Source organism: Peromyscus maniculatus, chromosome 5, assembly GCF_049852395.1.
Source record: "Peromyscus maniculatus bairdii isolate BWxNUB_F1_BW_parent chromosome 5, HU_Pman_BW_mat_3.1, whole genome shotgun sequence".
In the NCBI taxonomy this organism is placed as follows: Eukaryota; Metazoa; Chordata; class Mammalia; order Rodentia; family Cricetidae; genus Peromyscus; species Peromyscus maniculatus.
Window position 1 is genome coordinate 104,055,126 of NC_134856.1, and position 22,075 is coordinate 104,077,200.

Below are 22,075 nucleotides of genomic sequence, written 5' to 3' on the forward strand. Positions count from 1 at the left end.
CTGGGAGAGGAGGGGTCGGTTCACTGAAACTTTTACTCTTATAAACGTGGTTAAGATGAATAAAGCCCCCTTTTTACTTTTCACCATTCTTGTTTAATTGATCCAGGCTGACTTGTTAGGGCTTCCACGACTCAGGCTCTGGCCTTAGGAACTCCAGTAACAGGTCTAATCTGTGACTGGCAGTGCTTGGTAAAAACCACGAGTGTGGGAGGCTATCTGCCAGGCAGGGTAAGCTGTGGAAGTTAAACAAGGGGAGTCAGAATGAATGGTTATCTAGTAGCTTTAAAACAAGCAATGATTCTCAAGTCTTATTTTAAAATAGCTCAGTAAAGAGACCTGTAGACATGGTCAGTAGTACAATGGGAATGCGTCTGACTTTGGATCAGAAGGTTCTAGGTTGGCTCCTGGCTGCCTCAGGTGTGTTTTTAACCCAGCCACCAGAACATCTTCACTCGATTTTGACTCTTGCTTTAATGGATACTGATGAGAATTCTGAGGTCTTTCAGTTACTATGAAACAGACCCTCCAAGGAGCTCCCTTCTCTCCCCCCCCCCCCCCCACAAATATGTTGTCACTTAACTGGATGAGACTTTAGAGGCAATCTAAGACATCTAGGAAGAGGATTTTATACCCATAGATGATTTTAGTTTTAAACAAAAGGTGTTTTGAATAAAAACGGGAAAGGAATAATGTGGCTCTGTGGGTGTCTAAAACGCTTTCTTCATAGGCGAAGATCCTGTGTGTGATTCTTATGGGGAAGTGACGAAATGAGGGCTGAGAGGTGGTTGGCGGTCCCAGGCCCCACCGCTGCCTCCCCTCCCCCAGTTTCTGTGCTCTGCGGGTCAAACCAGGACAGCCTCCCACTTCCCGCCCCAGGGGCAACCTCTGAAGAGGCTGGAATCCTTGGCAGCGATTCTGTTCTGGTGAGCCAAAGACTTGGAAGAAGAGCGAGCACCATCCCGTGCTCCTAAACAGAAGCCCAGTCTCGCATTGTAATTTACCTTTGGGATCCTCTGGACATAGAATTCCAGATTTGCTTGTCCTGTTTTCCTATGCCCCCTCAACCCAACTGTGTTTCAGAGTCCTCAGAGTTCAACTGTTCTCTCAGGTAACATTCCTCCTCCTGGAACAAGAGCTGGTGAGGGACAGCTCTGCAAGGCAGAGAACCCCAAGTGGAGGGACCCCCATGAAAACCCCGGAGAAGGGGATTAGGAAGGCTCATTGATCTTTCCAAATCAGTCCTGAAACCAAGCTCCCTTCTCAAGTTGTACAGCCCTGCAAGGTCAAGAAAACACATTTCTTCATGAGCCTTTGTTCTGTGGATTTCTCTGAGGATTGGAGGCTGTCTGATCCTATTCACTGTGGGGAAGCTGGTGCCACCCAGTCACGGCAAACACTGTTTTCCTTCCTAACAGGAGTCAGGTATGGATCTTTGTGATTAACAGAGACAGGAACCGTGCATTTGTGTCTAACTCAAAAGGCCAATGCCATGCGGTGCTCCTTCTGGTCTTTTTGTGTTATTTCCACCAGTCTTGTGTATTTAATGCAAATAGAGCACTTACAATAATATGGGCCCCATCCAACCCAGAGATGAGCCTTCATCAAAAGCCCTTTAGTGGGCATTTAATGTATTTAATTGATTGTATATCTGAGACTAAAACATAAAGGCAAAGCTAAAAGAATAACAAGACATTTTTACTCTGATGAAAAGTAAGACATGTAAACTGGAAAGAAGGGGAAGAAGAGAAACAGATTAGTGGGCTGTATTGTAGATATAACTAAGCTGGGGTCACCACTGAAAATATAAGGAGCCCATATTATGTAAAGTGAATTAAAAATGGGGGAATCTCACAATCAAGGCAATGCTAGAACAACTCAAAACCTTCCTAAATAGCAAGAAAGAATCCTAAATTCAATTATTTTAATAAAATAGTTTTATTTATTGTTAACAATTTCATACATGTAAACAACAAATCTTAACTATTTTAACTTCCCTCTCCCACTCTTCCCAAGCACCCAAAACACATAATCTCCCCCTTTCAAATCTCCTCCTGTGTGTGTGTGTGTGTGTGTGTGTGTGTGTGTTGGTAACATAATCCAATTATCACTGCCTATTGGGATGCTGACTGACCACCTTACTGACGTGACTTTGTGAGGATAACCATACCTGCAGTGAGTTCATGGGTGCATGGGCATTGTCATGTCAGGAAGTACATGCATCTATTTATTGTATGTGTCTATGTTTGCCTATGTGTGTATACATGCTATGGTGCACAAATCAAGGTCAAGTTGGGTGTGGGCTCTCTTTTTACCACATGTGTCCTAGGGATCAAACTCAGGTTTTCAGGCCTGGCAGAAAATGCCCTTAACCTCTGAGCCACCTTGCCCACCCAAAATAACTTTTTATGAGAAAAGAAAACACATTATATTAAAAATTTTAACAGCCAAATATGGGAGTCTGTGTGGACTCAGGAGGATTCTGAGTTCCAAACTAGCCTGGGTCATATATGTGTTGCACTGTCTTTAAAAAATTACAGCAGACATAATACATGCCATATTGTTAACTTATGGCAAATTTTAGAACAAAGGCACCAATCACTGCCAGTGAATGGTTTAACTCATGCAGCATTTAAATATTTTCAGTTTGTTTGAGCAAGCAGAACATTATTGTATATAGAATCTTCCACAAACTCTTAGAATTTCCTTTTTCCACGTAAGAGAATATACCAGAAACAGTTAAAAACAACAACAACAAAAACAACAACAACAACATTTGCTTTCTGGAGAGTGGAGGAATTAGGTCTATGTAAACTGTTACCTATTTGTATACTATGTCTTTTTTTTTAAAATTAAAACATTTAGTTTGTGTGTGGTGGAGTCCTGCACACCATGAAACGCTTGTGGAGATCAGAGGACAAAACGCAGGAGTTGGAAATATGATCAGTATGCTATTTTTTTTTTCTGGGCTGGCAAGAATATTCAGTGAGTAGGAGGACTTGCCACCAAACCTGACAATCAGACTCCCATGTAGGATCTGTTTGGTTGGAACTTCCAGCTAGCCCCTGCAAGAGCCAGAAGGCTTCATCCCCCCCCCCCCTCTCTCCATACCCTGTCCCCTCAGAGAGTCTCCAAACAAGGAAAAGGCACCAAAAAGCCCAGTCTGTATTCTTGGTGACTATGGCAACTTCCTCCCCTGCTGCTGCCAGCAGCCCAAATCCCCACCTAAGTGCTCAGCTTTTGATCATCCTTGGGCACAAACCCAGCTTGTGGTGGACACATCATCACCCCTCACCTACAACCTATAAAATCTTTCTGCTTTAGTTCAGGGGTGCAGCTTCTCCAACCTTGATCTCTGGGATCTGGAAAACTCACCTGTTGTTATTCTATTTCAGTTCGGCTTTATCTGGCTTACTGCATTGACAGAGCAACTTATTATCAGGGCAGAAACTCTATTATATGTGGTCAAAGGAGACAACCAGTTTCCACAAACTGTCCATGGATCACCATACATATCCTGTGGTCCACACACATATGCATCTACCACACTAACACACTATTATACATTCTTATTCACTCTCTTCCTCATTGTCCTCCTACCCACTCCTTTCATAGGTCTCCCTTCTCCTCCATAGTAGTCCTCTTTCTGCTTTCGTGTCCATCTGTCCAGTGACCATCTGTCCTCTTCCCCTTTAAAATCTATTGGCTCTGTATTTTTCCCTTCCTTAAGTGCACATATTCCAAATTACTGAATTCAAAACAAAACAAAACCAGAACCCATACCTGCTGGAATCTAGCTCCAGCAGGGTTCATTCAGGTCCCAAACAGGTGTGGGAGAATCAGGGTGAGGGGTGTGGGGCTGACAAGATCTGAGGGTGAATAGGGATGGCTGCCAGAGTGTTTACTGAAAAAAGGCTGCATGTTTTATACTCAGTAGTTTTAGTGACAGGCAAGATTGAAAGCAGGCTCAAAGATTCAGGGACAAGAAAGTGGCCATTAGCTTCATTATACTATTTTTCCTGTGACAACATTGATAAGATCAGCAAGTATCTAAATGTCTATTGTTCTCAAAGGTTCAGTAACTACCAGGAGCCCTCTTACATCAATGGAAGGGCCACAGTTCCTCCTGCCAGAGACAAGGAGAATGGCTACTTTTAGCAAGCAGGAACTTTCCCAAGGCCCTGAGGGAATTGGAGGCCCTTATCCAAATGCCTGACCTTGGGAAAAGGACTTCTGGGGACCAGACTGTCCACTACAATCTAAGAGCAATTTTCATTCCTCCAGGGGCATGATACAGCATAGCGCTGAGCTGTTCCCTAACTGTGTTCCTTTGTGTCTTCTGTGTGGGCCTGTTCCCCTCCTGCACTCCCCAAGAGAAGGTCCTGATGTCTTCCTCTTTCCCGTTACATGGTACCATTCTGATTGCTCTATACTTATTAACTGAACTCTTGTCCCTAATGGCCTCGGGCTCTGGATCTGGACTGTACACTTTTCATCCTTGGGGTCAAGTGCGCCAGTTAGTAAATCTCTAATTTTCCCATTCTTGGTCTAATTAGGAAAGCACAATAGTATTCTTGTGTGCAGAATCATCATGCTATATGGTTCAATGATGGTGAGGATTTTCCAAAGAATTATTTTGTTTAAAGAGGCTGCCATTTTATACGTTTTCATCCTTTAAAGCCTGCACAAAATTTCCCAAAGGAAAAGGCATAAGGAAGTCCCATAATACATAGTAAGAATCACTTTAAAAAATGAAAGTAAAAGGTGCTGGAGAAGTGTGGTCTGAGATTTCAAAATGCTGGAACTTGGTCAAGCATCAGTGGTCCCCATGCAGTCCACACCACATACCCTTCTCCTCAACTCTACCATGTTCTTTTTTGTGGTGCTGGTGACAGGACCCAGGATCTCTCGAAGACTAAGCTGGCATTGTGGCAAGGGACTCCATCCCCAGCTCTTCATTAGAAGCGTTTTGATGATTAAGCTATGACTTGGGCATCGACATTTTGTCTTTGGCTAGGCAAATTGGCAACATTCACCAGTATAGTTATCTGTTAGGATCCACAGCATTGCCGTTGTATTCTGGCTCAGTTACCCCCCCCCTCCACCCCATGTCTCCTAGTCTACAGAAAGTACACGCCAGGACACCGTGAACAAATGGCATCCTTACAAATTTCTCTAGGAAAATCCACAAAGTCTAAGCGATAAAATTCTTCCTGTTTTACCCTCCCCACCACTGAGATAAAAGAGGTCAATAGTTGGTGGCCTTCCTAGGAGTACAGTCTCTCCCATCGCTGTCCCATGGGCGAGAAGACCTTGTGGGTGTGGGTGGGGTGGGAGGTTCTTGTCCCAGACACTGGGAGGAGCTAAGTCCCACAGCCGAGGTGGGAGGAAGGATGCCTGCTGGGATCGCTTCTTCTGCCAGCTTTGACATATTGACTTTCATCTCCCTTGTAAATATACACAATAATTAATTTGTGAGGCTTGTCCGCAGTGTTTCCTCTTACATCTGTAGTAATTTACAATCCCCACAGCAGGGAGTAAGGCTCCCTCTTCTCCACAGCGGCACCAAGGCTTGCTCTTGTCCTTTGGGTCACATCCCCCCCACACACACACAGGTGCGATTGCTGCCCCCTCCAGTTTTGCTTTGCCTTTTCTGACTAATGGCAGCGAGAATGGCCTCATGAACCTGCTGGCCACTCTTATGCTTCCTTTGAAAATGTTTAGTCAGGATTCTGTTTATGATTGCAAATTATTTTTTTAGAATAACAAGGAGAAAAATTAAGGAATTTTGAGAATAATAACAGCTTCATCCTCCCAAACCAGCTGCTCTCAATGGAGACCACCACTGCACAGCCCAGACTGGCGGTCCACTCACCATTCTTCTGCCTCAGCTTCCTGAGTGCTGGAATTACAAATGTGCAGCACCATACACACCCAGCTTGGCCCTTTTTAAACTATTGTTGTCTTTGAGCTGTGGGAGTTCCTGATGTTTTTATATTAGCCCCCCTATTTGACTCAGGACTAGTGTATGCTTTCTCCCAAGTCCTGGGCAGCTTCTCGTTTTGCTGTTTCCTTTGCTATGCAGACTTTTTTTAGTTGATGTGGTTTCATTTAATTTTTGTATCTTTGCAAATTTGGGAGAGCAACAGCCTCTATGGAGCAAGTAGGAAAGGAGGAGAGGGCATGCTTGAGTTGTTTTGTTTTTGTTTTTTCTTTAAGCTTTTTTTTTTTTTTTTGATTTTTCGAGACAGGGTTTCTCTGTGTAGCTTTGCACCTTAAGTTTTCGATGCTGTCCATGACATCACTGCTAAGAGACTGCTCCTTTAACACCCTCCAGGGTGAGTGCTCTCCAGAAGCTCTGAGAACGCTTGAGGGGAGAGGACAGACCAACACCAAAGCCATCCAGGTGTCAGACTGAAAGGAAGACTGCAGACGATATCCACAGGCTCATCTAGCAGAGCAGGAGGGACAGCCCAAGCATGTGGATTCTGTATGAAGGGCATGATTCCCTTAACAGACGCACCATGCACAAGGCCAGCACACATGCTAAGTATCTAAATGGATGATGTGTGGTGGTTGGATCTGGTGAGGAGCTGTGGTGAGAGGCCAATGCAGGATCCAGGGTAGCTCCTGTGAGCAGAACTAAGGCTAGCCCTAAGTGACAGCACATGTCCTCTGGTTACACTTTTCCCTCAGCCCTCCCTCCTTTCCAACCTGCTCCTTAGAGGTTGTCACTCTCCTGGGCTTGCTCCTTCCTCCTTGGTGGCCGCTGCTTAGAGGAGTGAGCTGTGGTCAGCCTAAGAGGTTAGCTTTGGGACTAACCCCCAAACCAGGGATGATGAGCCAGAACTCAGACATTTCAGGCAGGAAGCTCGAAGCACTGGGGAGTGACATTTGATTGTGGGGAGGGGAGGGGGGGAAGGCACTAAAAGGAAGACCAAAAGAGAGACCGAGAGAGAGAAGAGCTGCACAGCCATTTCCTCCAGACGGAAACACACAGAAGACAGAAACGGACTGTATTAGCCCCCTTCCTGCCGACAAGAAACGTGTAAGGAAGGAGGGGTGTGTTTTGGCTCATGGTAGGGGATACAGTCCATCACAATGGCAAAGGTATGGTGGCAGGGGCATGAGACCACTGGTCACATCACGCCCACAGTCAGAAGGCTGGGGCTCAGCTTCCCTTTTTATTCATTTGGGACCTCAGGGGTGGGAAGTTACCACCACTTCCGGTGTGGATTTTCTTTTCAGTATAACTTCGCTGGAAAGGTCCTCAAAGACAGTCCAGAGTTGTTTCCATGGTGATTTTTAATTCTGTTGACAATGATTAACCACTGCAGACTAAGACGCAGGCGAGACAGGGTTAGGAAGTGGAGAGTCATGGGCAGTATGTACCCAGTCCAGAAGCAAGAGGGCAGAATTCAAGCCAGATTCTGATCTTGGAGAGAAGAAGGCTCCAGCATGGAGAGCCATATTTCCCCGACATTTACCATGCAGAATACCAATGTCTGCAAGGACAGTAACCACTGGCCTACATTTACACTGAACTGCGACAAAGCACAACTTGTCGTTGGCAGTGAGGATGACTGGAGAACAAGCACACAGAACAGGCACTGAATCCCAAGTCTAGGAACTTCCTCCTTCCAAACCAGCTGCTTTCTTTCGTACAGTGAAGAAAAATGCCAGGATGCAGTTGCCATGATGGGACTGGTGAAGGGCTGGGTTTAGATCCCACATCAATTCTGGCTCTTCTTTATATCTTTAAGCCAGACCTGTAACTGCTGGAAGATTCTCTGTGAAGAGGTGCAGAGCATCCTGGAAGTTAGAACTCTGGCACTGGGAAAAGAAGGTTCATGCAAATAAGTATGTAAATGAGCATATAAAATACTCAGAGCCTTTTCTCTTACCTGGCGCCCCAGGCGGAGGCTGGGCGAGTCTGAAGGCCTTATAGGCGCCATATCAAAGCAGTGGGAGGCACTAGGAATGAGAAGGGCTGGCTCAGAGGGCCCCAAGTCCTGTGTTACACTCAGCACATGCCAGGGATCCGTGTCCCCTGGAAAGAAAGGAGAGGATGGTGTTGAGCTGGGGCTACAATGATATTGTAGAGCCAGCTTCTGGTGGCACACTCACCGTTCACATACAGCACTTGGGTGGCTCCGGGAGTCTGGCCACCATAATAGGAGTTTGTCTGGGCCACAGCCTGGGCAACAGATGCAGCTGAGAGACCAAACACTTGTTCACACAGATCTAGCTGGAAGGGCAGTGTTGGCAGCTGGGAGAAGGGACACCGAGGACCCTCACAGGTGACATCTGTGGAAAGAAAGTACTTTTAAGTATGAAGAATACATATGGCCAGACCTCTGCTCTCCTTCAATAATAATTTATACAACACTCCCCAGTAGTGACCTCCATGAGCTCTGCCAAACAGGCCCACACATCCCGGATCATGACATCCCTAGGTGACCAGGGCTATGATGGAAACATAGGTCAGGAGGCGGGGCTCCTAGAGAGAGCACAATAGGCTCAGGGAGAGCACCCTGCAAGGAGGAGGACTCGGGGAAGGAGGACGGATGAGCAGAACAAGAAGGAGTGACCAACAGGGAAAAGAGAATGTGCGAAGGCTCAGAGCAAAGGGGGAATCCAGGATGACTGGTTCTCAAACTGAATCATGTCTCCCCTGCCTAAAATCCACAGCTCACACTGTCCTGGGTAAACCTGACTTCCTCGGCCTCACATGAATTCTTTCTCTCCTTCCTTCCTTCCTTCCTTCCTTCCTTCCTTCCTTCCTTCCTTCCTTCCTTCCTTCCTTCCTTCCTTCCTTCCCTCCTTCCCCACTTGCTGACCACAGACATAAGTTGGGCAATATTGAGCAGAAAGTGGCAGCCAAAATAATTCCATGCACTGCTGTTAGAGCCCTTAGAAGGGGAGATGGGGGAAAGGCAGGTTAGACTGCACGAAAGAACACAGAGCAGTAGAAGTGGCCACAGGAGTTAGTCTAGAGACACGGTGGGAGATAATGGGGAAGTACGGTGTCTTGTGAGACTGGAAGATGAGCAAACTGTACAGAAGGGGGATGGATCACCCTAGCACACTGAACAGGAAGTGCTGAATTCCTAAGCTGTAGGGGGCTGGTGTATTGGGCAGCCTAAAATACACAAAGCTGTGTAATAGTAGCAGTAAGAAAAGTACTGCTGTTATTCTCAGTTTATAGATGTGGAAACTGGCTAAGCACAGGCACTTGCCCGAATCTGTCCAAGAGTACACAGATAGGAAATAGAATTTGAACAGCTTACTTCATGTTACTACACTCGCTTGTCTTCAGAGTGCAGAAAGATTTAGGACTCAATTCTGGGCTGGGTATGGTGGCATATGCCTGTCAAGTCAGTGCTCAGAGGCCGAAGCAGGAGGAATACTGTGGGTTTAACGTAAACCTGGGCTACATAGTAAGATTCTGTCCCCCAAAAGAAAAAAAAAAAAAAAAACGGAGGCTGAACTCTGGGGTAGGATGACCAGATTTGACAAATGACACAGGATACTTATATTCAGACACACAAAACGCCCATTACTTTTGTACACGTGATATCTGAGTTTTCATCTGCAATATTTGTTTGTTTGCTTGCTGTGGTTTACATGCAACTGGTCATCCTGTATTTTGCCTGGCAACTCCAACCTTGGGTCACTGAAACGCAATCCCGTGAGTAGGAATAGTTCTCTGGCTATGGTGTAGAAGCCAGACTGCAGAGGTGAAGTGCAAACCAGAGACCCGAAGAGGCTGGGATCCAGGCAGCGGGAGATCCAGGCAGCTGGGGATCCAGGCAGCTGCGTGCAGTGCCTCTGGCAGGCCCACAGAGTAGGAAGTAGAGAAGGGTAAAGACAGGTTGCAGAGTGGTCAAGACTCAGTGCTTGACAGGCCATCTGGACAATGGGTAGGAAGCATCAAGATAAAGTTTCTAGCTCAGTGACTGAGCAAGGCTGGAGACATTCTGGGATAGGACACAGGAAGTCCAGGGAGGGAGGGAGGGAGGGAGGGAGGGAGGGAGCGGGAAGGGGCACTCGGGTTGAGACCTGAGTGTGAGTGTCAGAAGGCACGTCACACCGGGTGGCTGTTTACTCTCTCCAGCCAGACACCTCTGGGGTTACATAGGAGTCTGGTTAAGTTGTGACCACGAGTTCAGACCACCTTTGGTTTGAGAGTTAGGGGGATCACTCACAGAAGCCGAACTCAGTGCAAGTCTGGTACAACCACTGCCGGTCCCCCACGCCAGACACTTGAGGTTCGGTGGTTCTCAGCTGTGCCACTGTCTCTGCCCGGGAAAAGCTTAAACACCTCTGGCCCATGCTGCGCAAGACTATCTAGGGGGCAATACACACATGCATATATACACACGTGCATGCATACATAGACACATTCCTCCTCTCCCAGCAAGCCAGGGCGCCACAGGCCTATAGTAGGGCTATAGTCAAGAGTGAGAGTTCCTGAGTTTTCTTGAGTGTCAGAAGTCAGTGGGAGGGAGGTCCCTGTAACTAAATGTCCAAGGTCTTATCATCTACAAGACCCTGGGTAAGAGTTAATCATTTTACCTATTTGCTCTTCTGTAAGTGGGGTAATAATAGTGCCTGTCGCCTGAGAAATGTATATATTTTGTGAGGTACTCTTCAAGAATTTGGGGGCTGGAGAGATGGCTCAGAGGTTAAGCGCACTGACTGCTCTTCCAGAGGTCCTGAGTTCAATTCCCAGCAACCACATGGTGGCTCACAACCACCTGTGATGAGATCTGGTGCCCTCTTCTGGCCTGCAATCATACATGATGTATACATAATAAATAAATAAATCTTTTTTTTAAAAAAAAAAAAGAATTTGGTCCAGAATTAGAGCAGGGAAAGTGATGGCGGAAATATAATTGTAGGACGAGGTATCCCTAGAACTCTTATCTCAAGAGCCCCCCCACCCCGCTTCAGTCTTAAATACTATTGTGCACTTGCTGTTTGCCAGACACTGCTGTGGCCAAGAACAAATAACAAGATGAAAGGGATAATAATCATGGTCTCTAACATTTGTATACTGGGTGTATAGCATCTGCTTGGTTGCGTAAGAAGCTCATGTTATTATCAGCCAGGTGAAGTACACAAACCTTATTTTACTGATGAGGAATCTGAGGATAAGAGGACGGCTTCGGTTGTCTGAGCTCAGCCGAGGTGGGAGCGCAACCTTGGTCCTCTAACCCCTGGCTTGCGCGCGCGCGGGTCTGGAGAGCTTACCTGCACCGCCCGGCGAAGGCCGAGGTAGGGCGTGGAGTGACTGCGGTTGCCGGAGACCCCGAGGAGGAGTCCGCAGAGCTGGCGCACGCTTAGCGGCGCTCCGGCCTGCCCGTCGTACTGCACCGTGCCTCCTACCAGCGCCTGCAACGCGCCCAGCAACTCCCCCTGGTCTTCAGTCAGGTCCAGCGACCCGCAGGCGCTCAGCTCCTCCTTCAGCACCGCCCGAGCTGCGGGACCTGCGCGCAGCAGCCGCTCCACCTCCGCGAAGGCTGCGGAGGCCGCCGCCAGGCACTTCAGGAACGGAGAAGCGACGTTCGCGGGGGGCCTGGATTTCCCCTTCCTTGGAACTGCATCCTCTTGCGGCGGTTCCCAGCCCAGGTCCGTGTTCTCTCAATTTTCCCTCCCTCTCGCATCTCCTTTAGGTTCCTGCTTTGACTCCCGCAGACTAGACTAGGGCTCGCCAGAGGCCCCGCCCCCTGGTAACTCCTCCCCTAACCTGCCACGCCCCTCCTCGGCCCCGCCCTTTCCTGGCTCCTCCCCTCTGCTCAGTACCCCCTTCCCCACGAGGCGCCTCCTCTCTGGATGCTGCGTTTGGTCTTCGGTTCCAGCGGTTCCAAAACCTGCCGGCGTCCCTGGGCTAAGGCCTTCGCTCAGGCTGCTCTCCATTCCGGCCGGGCTTCCCCGAGCTCTTCCCACTCCCTCTCCCTCCTCCACACTTGAGGCCCCCCGCCTACCTCCAGCGATCCGCCTATCGCCACTTGCGTCAAGCTTCTGGCCACCACCTGCGGCGGGAGGGAAGGGTGTCGGGGAAGTGCGGTTCTGGGGTTCCCTCGAGTCCCCCCCGCCGCTGACGTCTTACCTCGTTGTAGGCGTAGAAGTCCAGCACCGCGCTCAGCGGTGCGGAGGAGGCGACGGCGGCGAAGACTAGGTGGGGGAACTACGAAAGAAGGGGCGTCAGCCTGGGACGAGGAGGGGTGCCCGTGCCCGGGGTCCCTCTCCGGCCCCAGGGACCCGCGTGGGTAGGGAGAGGCGTGGGAGTGCGCCCCAATACCCCTGGTTCGGACCCAGGAGGAAGACCTCTCCACCCCCGCCCACCCAAGGAATTCCCGGGACCTTCAACCGGGTCCAAGTCGCCAGCGAGCCAGCGTAGGAGCCTCCGAAGCAGATCCAGGGGCTGGAGGAGGACACGTTGAGGAGGCGGGAGAGCGCCTGGCGGGCGGACGCCACGTCAGCCAGCCTGCAAAAGAGCGCAGGTTGGACCCTCCAACCCTGGGGGCCACTGTGCAGACCCAGACCACAACCTAAACTGGGCTCCAGTCTCTTCCCGATGACTCTCCGTGCCTAAGCCAAGGGAGAAGGCCCACCTACCTTCTTTAAATACCCATTTTAGGTGAGAACGGAAAAGTTTCCTAGCACGTTAGATTAAAAATTTATAAAAATAAAGAGAAGCTGGGGTGGTCAAGGAGGGCGCTTCAGAAGAAGGAGCGTTCTGAACGGGCTAAGAACTGGGGGCTGGGAGAAACCCAAAGAGAAAGGAGAAGGATAGTGGGGTGTCCTTTCTTTCCTCAAATTTTCTGAGGTGGTTCTCAGTCAGTGCCATGTGATTGCCCATTCGAAGCCAATTGAGCTATAGAGAAGATTGAGAAGGAGAGACACAGAGACGGAGTCAGGGCAGGGAGAGTCAGGGAGACCGGTAGGAGAAGAGAGGTACAAAGTCAGAAAGAAGAGATAAGCCTGGCTGAGAGCACTGAAGCCGGTGAGAGGTTGGGGGAAGAACTGGTGAGGACTGGTAACAGAAGTGAGCCGCACAGGAGAGACATAAAAACGTCTGGGGAAAGGCCGCTTCTGGAAGAGGGCAAGATTCCAAAGCCTGAGACTGGCGTGTATCTGCCAGTGTGTAGCAAGAACTGGAGTGTAGCCGAGTTACTGTGAGTGTGAGAGTTAACTGGGGAACCTGCGGCTCCTACAAAGACTTCTGAGCAGCAGGGGAGATGTAAGGAATGGACTTGAGCGTCATGACCCAATTTACACTCAGACAGGATTCCATTTTCTACATGGAAGTCAAGGACAGAAACAGGATGCGGCTATAATGTTGCTAAGAGCTTCTGGTGGGCTGGAATAGCAGCCCACGTGAGAGCTTAGCCTTGACAGAATGACAAGAATGGAGGACAAGAGAAAGGTGGAAATAGAGAGAGGCAGAGTTAAGAGATGGCAGGCGAAAGTGTAAGGGACTGTGAAACACACAGGGGAAAGGGGAAGCCGGAGACTCGGAGGATAGTGAACCGTGGCAGAGAGACACAGTTGTGGAGTCCTGTGATTCTAAACACCTTCTTCATCCCCACTCACGCATGGCGGCTGGACAGGTAGCGAAGCTGGGCCATTTCCAGGCCCCCAGCAGGCACACTTAGACCATAGAATCTGTGTTCCAGGCTTATCACCAGGGCCCCCCAGGCAGGGGCCAGCGCTACAGGGTGCCCTGTGAAGAGCACACGGTAGAGAGGTGGATGTGAGTTATGAACTGTCATCTACAGTTCCCCTTCCTAGTCTCCTCCGGCTCCGGAAAGCTTGCTTCTTACCTGCCATCACTGAGCCAGGCCCGAGGCTGCCCTCACCCCCTATGTGCAGAAATACGGGTGCATCTTGGCTGGCTCTGTGTTGATCATTCACCCAGTACCGCTGAGAGTGGGAATGAGAGAGAGGAAATGACACAGCTTGACTCCCTTCTCCCTCACTCCAGCCTGTTCCCAAGGAACCTCGCCTTCTACTTAGTGGTGCCTTGGCTGGGCTTGTCTAGGTCACATAACTGTAAAAGTCGACATTCGGGGCCCCGGGAGGCAGAAGGGGGAACTCTGGTTACTCCCAGCTTGCTGCGCTTTTGCAATGTGCTCAATAAAGTATTTTTTCTTAAAAAAAAAAAAAAAAGATGTTTTTATTTTTAAATCCTCAGGACAGAGGGAACTGGCTGGTGCATGGTAGGCGTCTGCTATTTTGTGAGCAGTAATAGTGACTAGGTAGATTTAGAAATAGTGGGGCAACCTTTGGAGATTATATACAGGGGAGGCAATGGAAAAAGGTAAATTTTTTTTATTTCTTCTTGTGATTTTTAACACCTGTTGTCGCTATTGGTTTCAAGGCTAGTTTGAATTCCAGCTACATGTTAAAATCTGCTGTTTTTTTTTTTTTTTTTTTTTCAGTCTATGCTACCCACACTGGCCTTAAACTGGCCATGGAGCCCAGGCTAACCTTGAACTCCCAATCCTGCAGCCTTCCTCTCCCAAGTTCTGGAATTACAGGTGTGCAGGGCAAGGCAGAAATCAGAGGATGAGGAAGTGGGGGGGGGGGGGACACAGACTAGATATAGAGTAAGTTGACTGACAAGACAGTCCAGTGGACAGTGGCCTCCTCTATTAGCCTTACCTGCAGGAAGGTCCGTCTGTCGGAGGTGTTGAAGGGATCCAGTGGTTGCTCTAACCACCCTTGTTTGGGGACAGGCCCAAGACCCTGGCCTAGACCAAAGGCCGGATTCAGGCTAGAGCTCTCCTGAAATCTCTGAATGTGTTCTCTCAGGCGCCTGAGAAGCAAGGCTGTGGAACAGGAAGGCATGGGAGTTAGGCTGGGCTCTGTAGGTCTCCCTTGACCCGAAACCCTCTCTTACCTGGAGCTGACATTCCCCAGAGGGAAACCAGAAGCAAGAATCCGAACCAGGGAGCCTTGACTGCCATTCTGTCCGGTACTCTGTGTAAAGAAGGGTTCCAGGCACCCTACTCTTTTTCCAGCCCTGAAAACCTATAATATGTCCCCAGGGCTGGGCTTCGCTTTCAGGAGAAGCTCGTGTTTCTTTCGGGACGCCACTCCTGGCAGGTTAGGCGTCCTCAGTAACCGCTAAAGCATAGCCAGACGCCAGAGTCTGGAGAGGCTGGCTGCCTTGGCAATCCTCCCTGTACCCAGCTTTCTTCTCCTCCGGCCCCTCCAGCTCCTCTCTGTGCTCCCGTTTCCCCCTCGCCACAGTCCTCGCCTTTTCCCTGTGGATCCCCCCCCCCCCCCCCCCCCCCCCCCCCCCCCCCCCGCCATTTCTGTCTTCTAGTTCTTCCCTCTCTAGCTCAGTGCCTCCTCATGCACACTCTCCCCCTCATCCTTAGTCTTTCCTCCCTGCCTCTCAGCACGTCTTTGGTTGTCCCAACAATCAGTCTCCTCTCTGTTCTTCTCTGCCTCCAGGCCTCCCATGTTACTCCACCAACCGCTCTGACCTACAGTCCTGCTGTTTCCTTTAAGCTCCCTACAGTGTATGAACACAACAGGTCTCGGCTTGTCCTCTCTGCGAGTTGCCGTTTCTTCATAAATCCGTGGGGTTTGTTCCTTAACCTTTAATCTTCAGTGTTCAGAAAGAACAGTTTTTACAAAGGCAAAATGAGCTGGGATGTGGTAGAACTTTTGCCTGTCTATGGCGCATGGCATGCTGGGCTCGATCTCCAGCACCAAATTAGCCTCCAGGTGTGGTGATGTAAGGCTGGGACACCACCATCACTCTGGAGGTGGAGGTGGGGATCAGAAGTTCAGTCATCTTCAGCTACACAAAGCAAGTGTGAGGGCAGCCTGGGATACAAGAAAAAAAAAATGTTTAGTTGCCAGTGGTCTGGCCCTTCTTTATCCCTTTTATCCAGCTCGATGTTTTATTCCTTTTCCAGGAACTATGGGAAGTATTTAGATTAAAAAAAAAATAGATGTGTGAATACTTTGCCTATTTGTGTGTACATGCACTGTGCATGTGCCTAATGTCCATGGAGGTCCGAAGAGGGTATGAGGTCCCCTGGAACTAGAGTTATAGATGATAGTTAGCTACCATGTAGGAAGCAAAGCTGGGTCTTCTCCAAGAGCAACAAGTATTCTGAACTGCTGAGCCATTTCTTCAGGTCCTAACTATGAGAAGTATCATACATACATATATGCATACATACAGTTTGCTGTCCCTCTAACTAGAAAGTAAGCTCCAGTAAGCTTGGGATTAATCTCTCTTTCTTTGCTAAACACTAAATTCTACCAACAGCGTACATTGTAATTACTTGTGACAATAATTCATTAATTAATTTTGCTAGATCTTCTTTAAAACTGTACCAAGGATTTGGTGACTTCTCATGCTTCAGTGGTCTCACTTTTGAGCCACGACTGACTTGTCTAAGCAGCCTCTTAAAGGGTGCTTTCTGCCACATGCTCATTTCCACTTAGCAGACAGGAGATTCCATTAAATATGGGGCCAGCTATTCCCTTCGTGGTTCAGGACACACTCCCAACTCCATCTCACTCAAAGTAAAATCTAGAGCATTTCAAGTGGCCTTTGAAACTCCGCATAACCCAACCCCGTTGCCGCCACAATTTCATTCCATACCCCCTCACTCTTGGGCTTGTTCCAGCCCCACTAATTGCTTTATTTCACAAGTTTGTCAGCTGCCCCCTCAGAGTCCAAGCTTTCATTAGGACGCTCTATCCCCAAGCAGTGGCAAGTCAATCACCTCCAACAACCATATGGAACTTTTCTATATGTAAAGAGGCAGCCTACAGCATGGGAAAAAACCTGTTTACTGGCTATACATCTGAAAGAAGATTAGTATCAAAAATAATAAGAAACCTAAAAATCTAAATGCCAAGAAAACAAATGACAATTAAAAATCAGGGCATAGAACTAAAACAGAATTTTCAAAAGAAGTACAAGTGGCAGAGAAATATTTTTTAAATGTTCGACATCCTTAGCCATCAGGAAAATGTAAATTAAATCTGCTTTGTGATTTCATCTTACTCCACCCAGAATGGCTAAAATTAAAAAGAAAAAAAGGGCAACAAATGTTGGCATGCATGTGGGGAAAGGAGAGTAGACTGGTACAACCACTATGGAAATCAGCGTAGAGTTTCCTCAAATGACTAGAAATAGATCTATCACATGATCCAGATACACCACTCTCAGGCAAATGCTCAGAGAACCCTACCATCTACTATAGAGATACTTGTTCATATATCTTCATTGTTGCTTTAATCACAACAGCCAGGAAATAGAAACAGCCTGGAAGTCCATCAGCTGATGAATGGATAACAAAGTAGTGGTACATTTTTGCAATGATATATTACTTAGTTGTAAAGAAAAAAATGCAATTATGAAATTCACTAGTAAGTGGATGAAGCTAGAAATAGTCATCCCTGATGAGGTAACCAGAAAGACAAATATGCTTTGTCTCATGTGGATGTTAGATTTGAATCTTTAGATGTTTGTTTAAGTTAGAATATCCAGAGAAGTCAGGAAACTAGCAAGGTGACATGAGAGGGTGGCCTCAAGGGAAAGGGGATAAAACAGAAGTGGTATGAAGGGGGTTATATGCCCTGGCCAGCAGGGCTCCCGACCACCTAAAGGATGGAATGAAAAGGCCAGGAGACACAAAGCAAGACAGCAAGACAGGGTTTTAATCAAGCTGCAAAATTTTATTTTTTTCATGAGGGCTTATATAGCTCTTGGAGGGTGGGGGAAGGCAGGAAATCTTTATTCTAACTAGCTCAGGCTTGTGCAGCTGCAGGGCGTCTGTGCAGGATGTTGGCAGGGTGAGGAGGTTAGTGGTCAGGGTCCCTTGCTTGGTTGCTAAGCTACCTCATCACGAGATGTCCTAACTAGGTATTTACTGAAGAACTGACATTTCTTATGAAACGCTGGTTCTCTGAGGCAACCATCGTCGCAGGGCCAAGTTCCTTGTGGACAACTGAGGGGACAGAATGGCCCCGGGCCCTGGCAGTTCTAGAAATAAAGAACAGAAAGGGCTAAAGGAAGTGGGGGGTAGGGGCAAGGTAGAGGAAGGAGAATGTGGAGGTACAGCCACCATTAGAGAACGGTGTATAAAAGCCGGCTACTGTATGAGTCCTCCACCTCCTCCTCTTTCTCCTGCTCCTCTTCCTCTTTTTCTCTTTTTTGGTTTTGTGAGACAGGGGTTCTTTGTATAACAGCCCTGGCTCTCTTGGAACTTGCTCTGTACACCAAGCTAGCCTTGAACTCATAGAGATCTCCCTCCCTCTGCTTCCCGAGAGCCAGGATTAAAGGCATGCACTACAACACCCAGCTTTGTATGAGTGTTCTTAATTATATGTGTATACATATACACATACACAAATATATAAATTAAAGCCATTTAAAAGGAGAACCAGGGTGTTCTAAGGACTTTGGCCTCCACAGGCACCCACCTAACTCACGTGCACATGCACATACACACATATATACATAATTAAAATATGTCAAAATAAAATAAATTCTTTAAAAAGTAAAACAAATAAAATAAATGTTTTCATCCTGCATTTAATTTTTCACAATGATTGTATCAAATTTTTCAGAATTTATAATCTGCTCAATAAATCAAGATGATGTAATAGTTTATTTTTATATAGATAAAATAAGTTTATATTATACGTTTCTGTAAGAGAAAGCCTAACTTACAAGACAATCAGGAGAGTGTACAGCATACTTGTTATTTCCATGGAATGGAATCAAGGACTGAGACTGGAGCTATATACACTATAAATCCACAAATGCTGGGAGCAGAGTCTGGAAAAGACAACGAAATGAGGAGTAAACACGAAAAACTTTCCACTTGGACCCACTGGCTGGAGTCGGAACCGGTACTGGATCACACAGTGCCAGGACAAGACAAAGACAGTGGAGCTGGGAAGGAACCACAGGTGCGGTCAACACTAGGTAGATCCCTGGTCATGTTTACTTACAAACCAGATAGTTCTGTTTCTTAGAAATGTACACAAGAAGAAGATTTGACCATTATTTATGAATCTGTCTGCAATACTGACATCAGAAATAGAAGCTCTCTCAGAATCAGACCTGTTTTGTTATTTTAACCAGGAACAGCATACAGCTTCCAGAACAATCCTAGAGGTTGGGTTGTGGGTGGGGTGGACACCAGACATCTGGAGAGTCTGATTGCTTCCACCCGGTCATCTTCACAAAGTGGAGCATTTTTGATGCACAAAGGCTAAGGAACAGGTGGTGGTGGGGACCAGGATAAGAGGCTACTGGGCCAGGGGTTCTCCAGGCACTGAATGAGCTGGGGAGGGGGTTGGACAGGGCACGATATTTTCAGAAATCAGCCTGGCTGACTCTCCCCACACACGAAAAAGCTGCCAAGGTGGAGTGTTTTCGTTTTAAAATTCCTCATGGGGACAGGAAATTCCTGAAAGGAGTACATTAAAACAACAACCAAAGAACAAAAAACAGCAGTGGAAATGAGTAAGGAGAGAGGGAGATGGACAAAGTTTTCAACATTTCTGAAGGTTGTAGCGATGAATTACGAAAATGAGAGCCCAGGGACAGTTTATCCTGCTGTCCTGCCCCGCGGGACTTAGCGGACCTGCAGCAGGAAATTCTTCCTGACTGGTACGCTTCAGGTTGCAGAGCCTGGGGCCCCACACAATCCCGGGAGAAGGCGGAGGGCACTGCTGGGGCACGGGAGCAGAGACGTCACAGGCAGGGGCAGCTGGTCTGCTATTGTCCACTCTTCTCGCTTTCCCCAGTGAACCGACTGGGTTTGGTAGACGGTGCCAGCTCACCAAGACTCCCCACCAGAGTCATGAGAATCACCCCCTCTCCGCTGGGCTGCTGTGGCTCGAGGGCACGATGTCTTACTATTTTTTTTTTCTTTATGTATGCTACTGGATTTATTTCTTTGTCTAGGACTAGGGTCCAAGATGCCTTTTCTCGTTGGTGCGATTGTAAAGAGCAAATGGTGAAAGGTGTCCTGGTGTGGTTCTCACACCTTCGGTCCAGTGTACTTTGATAAAAGGTTTGTCTGCTGCTCACTGGAACCTTGGTTGCTCTTGCTAGCCCTCCACTTTGGTTGGTGTCATCATTTATTTCCTATCGCTCACGTATACACACACACACACACACACACACACACACACACACACACACACAAGCATGCCAGAACCATTCTTCACCCTTTTAAAAGTATCAGCAATTATATAGGAAGAGCAACTATTGTTCGAGCTTAGAATAAAAATAGTTATGAAAAGTGTGTATGAAAACTATGAAGTTTTCAAAATTAGGGAGAACGACATTTGAAACTTCAGGGCTCAACTCAGTTAAGGGTAAAATGACTAAACTCAGTTCCGCATCGTTGGCTTGAATTTTCTTTCTACTGAAAACAGCCTTCGAAACCAAAGCAAAGCAAGGCATCCTGAGTGCTCAGGCCGAGCTCGCCACCCACGCTCCTTCCCAAACAACAGCCACCAAAACAAAACAAAAACAAAACAACAGCAGCAACAAATGGCTGGGGGGGGGGGAGTAGGGCGTGGTTATTCACACAAGTTATTCTAGCACTTTGGGAAGCAGCCGCTGGAGGACTGGCGCTCATTTAAGGCTCCCCAGGACTACTGAATCATTTCCAGGCCAGACTGCTTTGGGGCAGATGGTCTACGACAGAGGTCATGGAGGCCCGAGAAAGGAAACAAACCAAAAAAGAAAAAAAAAAAAAAGAAAAAGAAAAAAGAAAAGAAAAGAAAAAAAAGAAAGAAAGAAAGAAAAAGAAACACGGAGAGCGCGCACTTGCCACCGATGTTCGTTCCTTAAAGAGTCGATATCCCTTTAACCCCCACTTGAATGGCCTTCGCCCCAGGGCGTCTGTCCTAGAAGCAGAACCGCTGGTCGAGCCCGCAGACTGCTGACTCCCGCTCAGCATGCGTCCTTTGGAGCGCAGCAGCCTGTGCGCACTGAGGGCAGGCTCAGGACACCACTCAGTTTTGTACTCGACAGCCGCTACTGTCCTGGAGCAGAACCGCTCTTCTGGAGCCGGGGGAGGGGAAGAGTCCTCCCGCGGCAGGAAGCAGGCGAGATGGGGAAGCATCCTAGGATGTCTGAGAAGCAGGTCTCAGGGCTGTTACCCCACGCCTGCTCTTTCCACACTCCCGCTCCACTACACTGCACCCCAGACAAAGCCAGCTGATTCCTGTTCAGAATAATCTTCTGGAAAGAAGAAAACATCAGAAATTCCGTTTGTCAGACACCCAGAGGATCTTCGTGGTCCCCTTCAGGAAGACCAGAGAATCCGCAGAAATTAGGTTGCACATCTTTTGCTTTACCCTCGTTTACTGAATTAAAGGACTAAGCCACCTACCATGAAAGTGTGGGCACTCTGGAATCCAGAGACAATGATCAGGACCGCACAGGCTTACTCTTCAGGAAAGAGAAAGGAGCCAGATAGTGAAGTATAATAAAATCGGCAAGTGAAGCCTCGTGCGGTGGTTCATTCTGGAGATTGAGGCAGGAGAAATAACTACGAGTTCACTGCCAGTGTGGGCTACAAAGAGTATAAGACTGGGTCTCAAAATAAAATAAAATAAAGTTAGAAAAAAAAAAAACACTGCGAAATGAAGCAGCAGACATACAAACCCTAGTGGCCTCCCGATGCCGAGGAACCGCTGGGTTCTCTCTTCCTGAAGGGAGAGGAGTCCTCAGGCTCCAGGGCTTCTCCACAACCCCATTTATACCTTAAGCGCTTGCAACCAGCTTCTTCCTGATCCTTCTCAAGGTCTCCGGATTCTGGGTTGGAAGGGGGAAGCGTCTCTGGTGGATGTTGGAACAGGCAAGTTTAAGAGGCATTTCCTCCAGGATAAGAGAAGTTCCTTTTTGCTGAAACCGCTCTGTAAACTTAGCCCTGCTCTGTGGAGAGAGGAGACTCAGGAAGACTCGTAAAAGCAATGCTGCCTGGCGGCTGTCAAGACTAGCTGAACAAAAATCTTTTGGCAAGGGAAGAAGCGTTTTCTTTAAAAGCACGAACACGAATATTTA

The 22,075-nt window shown here is 47.8% G+C and overlaps 1 protein-coding gene across 3 annotated transcripts; it reads right to left on the minus strand.

Moving 5' to 3' along the window:
- Positions 1-6,999: 6,999 nt before the first annotated feature.
- On the minus strand, positions 7,000-21,859 carry Prss16 (serine protease 16). 3 transcript variants are annotated; one of them, XM_076573008.1, is made up of 16 exons: positions 21,677-21,817; positions 21,402-21,584; positions 18,716-18,823; positions 15,501-15,846; positions 14,909-14,988; positions 14,671-14,837; positions 13,830-13,929; positions 13,600-13,729; positions 12,367-12,490; positions 12,113-12,190; positions 11,988-12,035; positions 11,254-11,544; positions 10,206-10,347; positions 8,125-8,304; positions 7,902-8,047; positions 7,000-7,787 (listed from the first exon to the last, which is right to left on the minus strand). In XM_076573008.1, exons 5-16 carry the CDS (start codon positions 14,973-14,975, stop codon positions 7,731-7,733), a joined length of 1,530 nt encoding a protein of 509 aa, XP_076429123.1. In that variant the 5' UTR covers positions 14,976-14,988; positions 15,501-15,846; positions 18,716-18,823; positions 21,402-21,584; positions 21,677-21,817; the 3' UTR covers positions 7,000-7,730. The 3 variants fall into 3 exon arrangements, with proteins under 3 accessions (XP_076429123.1, XP_006988917.1, XP_042134627.1); XM_006988855.4 differs by lacking the exon at positions 21,402-21,584 and having other exon boundaries at positions 21,775-21,859; XM_042278693.2 differs by lacking the exon at positions 21,402-21,584 and having other exon boundaries at positions 21,677-21,821.
- Positions 21,860-22,075: the final 216 nt, after the last annotated feature.

Coding starts and splice junctions, on each gene's coding strand:
- Prss16 (XM_006988855.4), bottom strand. CDS start 14,975: ATGGCAGTCAAGGCTCCCTGGTTCGGATTCTTGCTTCTGGTTTCCCTC. Junction 10,348..11,253: donor GCCTTCGCCGGGCGGTGCAG/GTAAGCTCTCCA, acceptor ATTGCCCCCTAG/ATAGTCTTGCGCAGCATGGG. Junction 7,788..7,901: donor GCCTCCGCCTGGGGCGCCAG/GTAAGAGAAAAG, acceptor ACCTCTTCACAG/AGAATCTTCCAGCAGTTACA.